Source organism: Papilio polytes, unplaced genomic scaffold (genome assembly GCF_000836215.1).
Source record: "Papilio polytes unplaced genomic scaffold, Ppol_1.0 DF824102.1, whole genome shotgun sequence".
NCBI lineage: Eukaryota > Metazoa > Arthropoda > Insecta > Lepidoptera > Papilionidae > Papilio > Papilio polytes.
Window position 1 is genome coordinate 4345013 of NW_013525102.1, and position 8839 is coordinate 4353851.

Sequence of the window (8839 nt, forward strand, 5' to 3'; positions counted from 1 at the left end):
TGTGCAAGCTAATATTATTTGCTACTAGCTTTCGCCGCAACTCCGTCCGCGTGGATTTAAAAAAAATAAAAAGTATGCTATGCATCCTTCCATACTATCCTTTACATTTATGCCAAATTTCATAGTTCAGCTGTTTAGGCTACAAACTGTAACATCCATCTAAACTTTCGCATTTATAATATTAGTAAGAAGTAAGATGACTTTGTAGCAATTTAAATATTCGGGATTTTTTTGTGGAAAGTGTAGAGAACCTTACATACTCGTGCAAGACATTGCCTCCCCCCTCCCTCCCATTTGAGAGGTAATTACTAGCGTGCATCTAGAGTCTAATTATTAAAACCCATTAATTTACGTACAAAATGCGACACTACAGGTCACGATCAAGGTTCAAATAAAGAAAAATATTGTGATCGAAGGTTATATAATTTACATTTCAAAGCAATAGACGTCAAACCAGTATTATTTATCTAATAATCTTCTTAACCCCGAAGAATAATTACTTTTCATTATTAATTTCACGCTGATGAATCTTGATTTTATTCTATTTGATTAAACATGTTAAAAAACTACTAGACTATTAATGAACCCAGTGTTGGCATAAAGCGTGAACAGTATTTAAATTACTGATTTTTATCCTGCATAAGATTTTCCCAAAAGGGGCACACAGTTATTTAGGTAATTGACCGTAGTTGAAGTGTAAGTAGATGGTAGTAATAGCGTCCTATTGAAGATTTTACATAATGCGGCATATTTCCAACGGAGCTGTGAGCTGTGAGTTTCGACTGCATTTTCACTTTTCCATAGTATTTGCACATATTGTTGCACACATTTTCTATCTAAAAATAGACATAACATGTGACAATTCAAGTTTTACGGCAGTCGAAATCGAAACCCAGACAAACACACACCCATAGTCACAACCTAAAGAGAATACAGAAAACAGAATAAAACTAAAACACTCAGGTATCGATGTTTTAATTCAACGAATTTTTTGTCATTCCTCATCAACATATAACATTTATTTTATGGGCATAAAACTTCTCTTAGTTTTACCATTAAAACTGTTACTGTTGGAAAAGTACTCTGTATCGAAAAAAATGGATACTATTTGTTGAATATCGATATTATCTAACTCGGGTCTGTCATGGCTCGATTGTTTTCGTCCATTTTACGTTTTGTTATCTGCAGCAATTTGTTGTCAATTCTCAATGTCACCAAATGTCACATCAAAATCAAATTCTAATTGGCCTGGCTAATTTAGTATTTATTAAATGCTGAATGACACAAACAAAATTACCGGCTAACTAAAGCAGGTTTTACAAACTTGTGTTTGAGGTTGTATCTTTTTTTTGGAGAAAACTAAACCTAACAATGTCTCATTTTAAACTAATATCATCAACTAAAGCTTCAGACGTCATACCAGTGAACAAGTACGTGTCTGAAAAGACCGGCTTAAAAGTAATTATTGCTAATGTCGAAGGGCCTGTTGTAAATGGCTACTTCTGTCTTGGTAAGTCCATATAATGTGTCATAAATGATGACGCCAAGTACCAATGATTGTTACACGATAAGTTTTTTTGTAGCTACCGAAGCTCACGATGACGACGGTCTGCCGCATACGTTGGAACACTTGATATTCTTGGGATCAGAACGTTACCCTTACAAAGGCGTCCTCGATTTGTTAGCCAATCGATGCATGGCTCATGGGACTAATGCTTGGACTGATACTGATCATACATGTTACACTATTTACACCGCGGGAGAGGAAGGAATGTTGACGTTACTGCCAATATACCTGGATCACATTCTGAGACCTACCCTCACAGAGGAAGGCTTTATAACTGAAGTGCACCATATTGATGGTGATGGGGAAGATGCTGGGGTTGTTTATTGTGAAATGCAAGGACGGGAGAACTCATCTTATAGCAGGTTAGTATTTAAGTTTAACTTTTAACAGGTTAAAAATATTTCTGGCTTCCGTTAAATATTGGGAAAACTGCCTATAGTATTATTACATAGGTTAGTTACTAAATATTGTGTATAGTAATATGTATTTTAGTAGGGTTATAAGAGAGGCCATTATTTGACAAGGGCTCACAGTTATGTTATGAACTATATTTGTTTTAAACTGCTTATACTTATTTACCTACAATAAATGGCTTTAGAGCATATTTGTATAAATCAATGTTTTATATTTGCTAATATGCACCATTCCATAAAGTGTTTTACAATACAAAATCAGAAAATTGTTTATATTTCTAATGACATAAACCGTGAAATTTGAAGTGTTATTTGAAAGTAAAGATTACACTTGTTTATAATGGTTTTGTTGTTGGGTTGTTAGAGTGGTTTCAAACACTATTATGGTTTCACAAAAAGCTATGGTTTTATAAGATTTGTTCTTTAAAGGTAGTGGCAAAATGAATAATAATAATGCACTTTAAACTGCTATTTTAATTGCTTAGTTTCACCTATGTTGTCTGTTGCTAGATGTGAGCTGCAGTTGTTACGAGCCATGTATCCTGATAGCGGCTATTCTTCAGAAACTGGGGGTATTATGGAAAACCTCAGGACATCAACTAACAATACAAAAGTAAATGTTCTCAGTCAACTTACAATACAATCTTTTTAATTCCATGTTTTCATTACTGTTATTTATTACAATATAAAATTGCAGGTGAGGGATTTCCATAAAAAGTTCTACAGACCTGAAAATCTTACAATAGTTCTCACTGGACAAATAGAAGCGGAAGATGTGTTTAAAGCATTGTCTGTTGTTGAAGATGACATTATTGCAAAGGTACATTTTTATTAACTTACTATTGCATAGACAATAAAAAACTAGCTAGATTTACATGTTAAATTTGTTAAAGTAAAAAGACTTAAGAAAGAAGTTGTACTTTGTTGTAATTTCTTTTGCAAATTCAGTTTTTCTTATATTGCTTGGCAGAGGGAAAAGGAACCACAAGAGGAATGGGTGAAGCCGTGGCAGACCGTGCCGCCACCACCACAATATGGGGAGTACACTGTGCATTGGCCTGCTGACACTGAAGATTGTGGTCAGGTAAGATATATTAACATTTACACATATATTTTCTATGTTAGTCAGACAAATGCATTTGTTTGCAAAAGTCTACTGACAATGGTCATTACACTGTTTGGGCGAACTCAGGTGGACACTTACTTTTTGCCACCTTATGATATAAAAAAAATTAAGTACAGTTTTCTAGCAAAGTCGCCATGGTTACTTATTTTTTTGTACTAAAATATTAGGTGATATTCGGCTGGAGTGGTCCGATGCTGAGCGCGGAGGGCGCGCTGCGCGAGCTGACGGCGTGCGCGCTGCTGCTGCGCTACCTGTGCGACACGGCCGCCGCGCCGCTGCAGCGCTGCCTCGTAGAGAGGGAAGACGCCCTCGCCGGGGACGTAAGTATCATTTGTACTATAAACATTTTTTTTTTTAATTTTAATTAATCATAAGGTTATAAATGTTCATTTTTAATATCCAACTTATATAATTCTACCTGTAAAAAACCTACCTAAAAATTAGCCTTTGTTATTTAGCAATAGAGTAGCTTTTTTATGGTGTAAGAATATTTGAAATCGGCCCATCAGTTTTTGAGTTTTTTTAGTACATTCAGAAATGCAAATATTTGCTCTTTATATCAGTATAGACAAGTTTTATAAATCACAAGCTTACAAATTGTTAATTTTTAAGGAGCTTATAAAGTACAATGTTTATACAAATATTTTCAGGTGTCTTACAACTTAACGGAGAATTTAGTGCCATTAATCAAGATAGAGCTGGACAATGTGCCGATAAAGAAACTGGAGTTGGCTCGTGACGATGCCCGCAAGTGTCTGTCCGGAGTGCGCTCCGGTGCAGAGCCTATCGACATGGAGCGGATGAAGAGGCTGCTGAGGAAGCAGCTGCGGGAGAGCATCGCCAGCCTCGAGTCGGATCCTCATCACGCTGTTGCCTTCAGATGTATCGGTGATGTTCTGTATTCACAGAACGAAGAAGATGTAAGTCTTACATTTATTAAGCACTTCCACACTGTGAGTAGTTAACTACCTACTAAGAGATGTCTTTTGTGTAGATTTTTATAAATCTAGTAAATGAGAACGATTAAAAAATCGAGTGCATGAATAATGCTTGATTTTTAATAATAAATGAGTTATTGTTATATGTTCAAATACCAATTAAAATGTATATTTTGTCTTGTCGTTGCTCAAGACTTCGCGCGCGTAAATTGAAAAATAAAACTAAGTACTTTTTACAGGTGAATGAATTCTTAAAATTGATCCAGTAAATTTTGAGTTGTTTCAATACATACAAAAATACAAATCTTTTCCTTTATCAAATTAGTATAGATATAGGTATTTAAAATGATGTTTATTTTAAATGTATTTAACAAATACATTTGTTAACAGTTTATTTCAAGAATGAACCCTCAACAAGTATTAATGGAGCTTTTAGAGGAAGGCTCCGACTACTGGATTGGTCTTCTTCAGAAATACTTCAACGATGACTTGGTGACAATAGTCGGCTCGCCAAGCATCGAACTGCAGAAAAAGTAATTAAAAAAAAGATATTTTAAATTACTTTAATAGTTAAATTTAACAAAAAAAACTGATTCAATATGTATATAGCATGCTTTTGATTTTCAATTTTTTACAGAATGTCAGATGAAGAACTTAAGAGAATAGAAGAACAGCAAAAGAAGCTGGGAGAAGGTGGATTGGCGAAGAAAGCGGAGCAACTGGCCGCTGCTATGGAATACAATGAGGTGAGAAATAAATGTTCAGTTATTCCACTTTTTTTTTTTTATAACATAAAGTGGCAAACGAGCAAGCGGCCACCTGGATCCGCCAAAATGGCGAATCAACCGCTGCCCATAGACATCCGCAATTGCAGATGCGTTGCCTACCCTTATCCGACGGAGGAGACGCACATAAAGTGGATATTTCCCCTTCCTATGCATCTCCTCCACCGTCAAATCCACCTCCTCTTCCCATCCTCTTCTTAAAAGAAAAGGGTGGTAAAGAGAAAGGGACTAAAATTAGGCCTCCGGCACCACACTCATCAGACGAAACACGGAATTGGTTCCATTTCACGCCTGTTTTCTGTGTGGTCGTGGTATTACACCGGGCGTGCCGGCCCATTCGTGCTAAGATGTTAAAGCGGGCACTACCACTGTTTAACTTAACACTTACAATAATAATAATAAATCTATAGAATCTTAAACGGGTTCGTTAGACTTTTGCTTTTTTTATGTAATCATATTTTGTTATCTATTTCTTTTACCTTTTAAATAAAATCTTTTAATAGTGGAATTTCGGGAATCGAACCTGCGACCGCGGATTTTAAAATCCGTACATCAATTTCACTATTGGTGCTTTACAGTTTGTAAATTTCAATTTAAAACTACTTTTGTCAAGTTAATATTTTATATGATTTTTTTTTAATGTGTCTTATTATTGTTATTCCAGCGGCCGCCGCCCGAGGGCCTGCTGACGTCGATCCCGGTGCCGTCGTGCGACAAGCTGAAGTGTCACAACATCTCCACGTGGAGCTCGGAGGGCGCGCCCTGCCCGCACTTCGAGCTGCGCGAGGTGCCGCTCTACACGCGTCTGCACTCGCTCAACACCAACTTCGTCTATGTTAGTTTTACATTATCTTGCCTACTTTCAAACTCTTCGAATTAATAGTTGAGTTGGCCGTATGACTTTCAATTAGTTGAATTCTATTGGGCTTGCTTTTTCTCTACAAGATGTTTAAAAAAACCGAAATTCGATACGTAACTATTTGCGCTATAATCTGTGAGATACTATTTAAAACCTTTAATTTTAATTTAATAGTCAAAATCAACAGAAATAAGAAATCACAACAAAACAATTTAAATTATTAATCTGTATTAGGACGATAATAATTAACCAATTCAATTCTTCTATCTGTATTCAAATGATTTTAGATGTTTCAACACTGAAACTATCTTACTAGTATTAAAAATGCGAAAGTTTAGATGGATGGATGTTTACAGAGTTTGCAGGCTGAACGGATTTTGATGAAATTTGGCATAGGTGTAGAGGATAGTCTGGAAGAACACATAGGCAACACTTTTTTTTTAATCTAACACGGACGAAGTCGCGGGCGAAAGCTACTTCAAAATAAATCCATCCAGAACTAAAGACAGTGATTTTTTTTTAATTCAGTTTAATATTGTATTTTCGCATTACTTAGTGAGAAATGATCGATTTCCAGATAAACTTGATCCTAGACACGAGTAAGGTGGAGACTCGCAGCCGGCGCTGGCTGCCGCTGGTGCTGGACGGGCTGGGCGAGTGCGCGGTGCGGCGCGCCGGCCAGCTGCGCCCCCACGACCTCGTCATCTCCGACACCGAGCGCCTCACCGTGCTCTTCAGCCACTCCATCGGCTTCGACTGCTCCGGGAACTTCGCCGTCGGACGCTTCGGCAACTTTGTGCACATCGAAGCCCGGGTATGGCCACAATTTCGCTTTTATACCGATTTTAACACTGGCTTCACACACAGCTTCGTCTGGTGCAATATCATGACCACACAGAAGACGTACGTAAAGTGGGAGCAATTCTGCGTTTTAATGAGTGTGCGTGCCGGAGGCTTTTTAGATACATTCCATTTGCCCCCTTTTCGTAAGGAAAGGATGATAATGAAATGTGAGTTTAAAAGTGGTAGAGACGCATAGGAAAGGGAAATATTCTCTGCCATTGAATTTTCGTCTATTCGTCGAGATGTCTGACTTCATGTTCTCTTGGGGAAATTACACATATTTTTGTATGTAAATGTACGTTATGTGATGTGCAGTGCGAGCCCGCGGACTACGAGAGCGTGGTGCAGCACCTACACGAGGTGCTGTACGCGGCAGAGCTCACCAAGGACCGCCTGCTCGTCTTCGCGCAGAGGATGATCAATGACGTCGCCAAGGTACACTTCTCTTGTCTTCTTAAATGTTCTGTACTTAGCATTTCTGAGGTATTGCGACTTATAAGAAAAAGGTATGCTCCATAAACGGGTAGCAACACATCTGCAATGTTTACAAAAAGCTAATCAAAAATATTCGTAAGAACCATTTTGTATTATTATGGATAAGAAATCTGCAGTACCATTCTGACCATAAAGTAAATCAGTATTTTTTTTATAGGTGCGTCGTGATGGTAACAAGATGGTATACGACATGCTGCGGGACGCACTGTACAGCTCGGACAGCAACACGCACTGGTGCTCCGTGCTGCGCCAGCACCGCTTCCTGAAGGAGGTGGTGGAGCGGCTGGCGGCGGGAGGAGCGGAGGCGGAGGCGGCGGTGGCGGAGGCGCGCGGCGCGCTGGCGGCGCTGCGCCGCGACGCCTGGCTGCACCTCGCCGCAGACTTCCACAGATACAAGCTCTCCCCCGAGCCCTGGAAGAGATTTGCCAGAGATAATGAAATTACCCCCCTCAAGTAACTATTATCTTTTTTAACTGACTTTCTCAATTTGATCACTATTTTGTTAAGTATTTAGGTTGATTATTCTGCGATTTATGATCATTATCGATTTACGTGAATTCTTTTTATTTGATGCGGAATAGCTGCTATATGCTTTATTCGATAGTAGCTGTTGCTTGCGACTTCGTCCGCATGTAATTATAAAAATAATAAAAAAGTGGTCTATGTTACTCACTGATAATATAGCTTTTAAATGGTAAAAGAATTTTTGAAATCGGTCCTGTAGTTATTTAGTTATAGTATACAAAAAGTATAGTATAGTATACAAAAATCGAAAAATGTACATCTTTCCTCTTTATAATATTATTATAGATATGAATTAAAAACTATCCAATTAGATATTTCCTTCAAAAAGCGTACCAGATTTTTGTCCTAAAGTTGGGTTTAGTTTTTTTGTTAAAAAAAGAAAAAAAACAACTTTATGTGCATTTCATTGCGCAGGCCGCAGCTGTACTGGGACGCGGAGCTGATGCGCGCGCGGGAGGGCTGCGGCGGCGAGGGCGAGGGCTTCGTGGTGGGCGTGGGCGGGCTGGAGTCCTCCTTCGTGGTGCAGATGAGCCCCGGCCCGCTGGGGCACGCGCCGCACGACCTCGCGCCGCTGCTCGTCGCGCTCAACTACTTCACACAGCTGGAGGTGACGCCGCACACATACATACATCATTTTTAATATATCGACCAACAAAATTGTCAGCGCAGCGACAACAAAGTCAAGAAACACTAATATTGGACAGATGCTTAGGCTATTTACAACGCTTACGCTATTATTCCATGTTATTCTATTCCATTCCATAATGTAATAGTATTCCATTGTGACATATTACATTATTCCATTACAAGCATCGAATTACAATTGTTACAATTACAATTACAAGAATTACAAATAAAAATGTCCTTACAATTAATGTAAAATTTCTTAGTGGATCAGAGCTTATAGTTCTAGCGTCATGGGAAATAAGTATGTAGTCAATAACTATAGGCCGCTAAGGTATTTAAAAAGGTATGATATGTTTTATTTGACCTCCAGGGTCCGATGTGGCGGCTGATCCGCGGCGGCGGGCTGTCGTACGGGTACAGCGCGCGCGCCGCCGCTACAGAGGGCCGCCTCGTGTTCTCCCTGTACCGCGCCGCCAACGCGCCCGCGGCCTACGCCAAGGCTAAGAACATTGTGGTATCTTGACTCTCCCTAATCAAAGAATACGAAAAACAATTTAAATATTCCAAAACTATTTTTAGCCTTCAACACTAGCTAGCTGTTGCTCAAAGAGCTCGGTGGCCTCCCAATCCGGTAATAATAACGAAGTAACGGCTCCCCCCC

General features: G+C 38.9%; 1 protein-coding gene across 1 annotated transcript in view; it reads left to right on the forward strand.

Annotated features, from left to right (window-relative positions):
- The first annotated feature begins 1237 nt into the window (after positions 1–1237).
- Positions 1238–8839, forward strand: part of LOC106099583 (uncharacterized protein C05D11.1-like) — a 9851-nt gene continuing 2249 nt past the window's right edge. The window contains exons 1-15 of the mRNA XM_013278156.1: positions 1238–1510; positions 1584–1929; positions 2491–2593; positions 2678–2800; positions 2951–3064; positions 3274–3426; positions 3757–4026; positions 4435–4577; positions 4682–4790; positions 5494–5664; positions 6266–6502; positions 6847–6966; positions 7184–7479; positions 7966–8158; positions 8549–8692. Of these exons, the coding sequence (XP_013133610.1) occupies positions 1372–1510; positions 1584–1929; positions 2491–2593; positions 2678–2800; positions 2951–3064; positions 3274–3426; positions 3757–4026; positions 4435–4577; positions 4682–4790; positions 5494–5664; positions 6266–6502; positions 6847–6966; positions 7184–7479; positions 7966–8158; positions 8549–8692 (2661 nt within the window). The 5' untranslated portion in view covers positions 1238–1371. The remainder of the gene's footprint in view (positions 1511–1583; positions 1930–2490; positions 2594–2677; positions 2801–2950; positions 3065–3273; positions 3427–3756; positions 4027–4434; positions 4578–4681; positions 4791–5493; positions 5665–6265; positions 6503–6846; positions 6967–7183; positions 7480–7965; positions 8159–8548; positions 8693–8839) is intronic.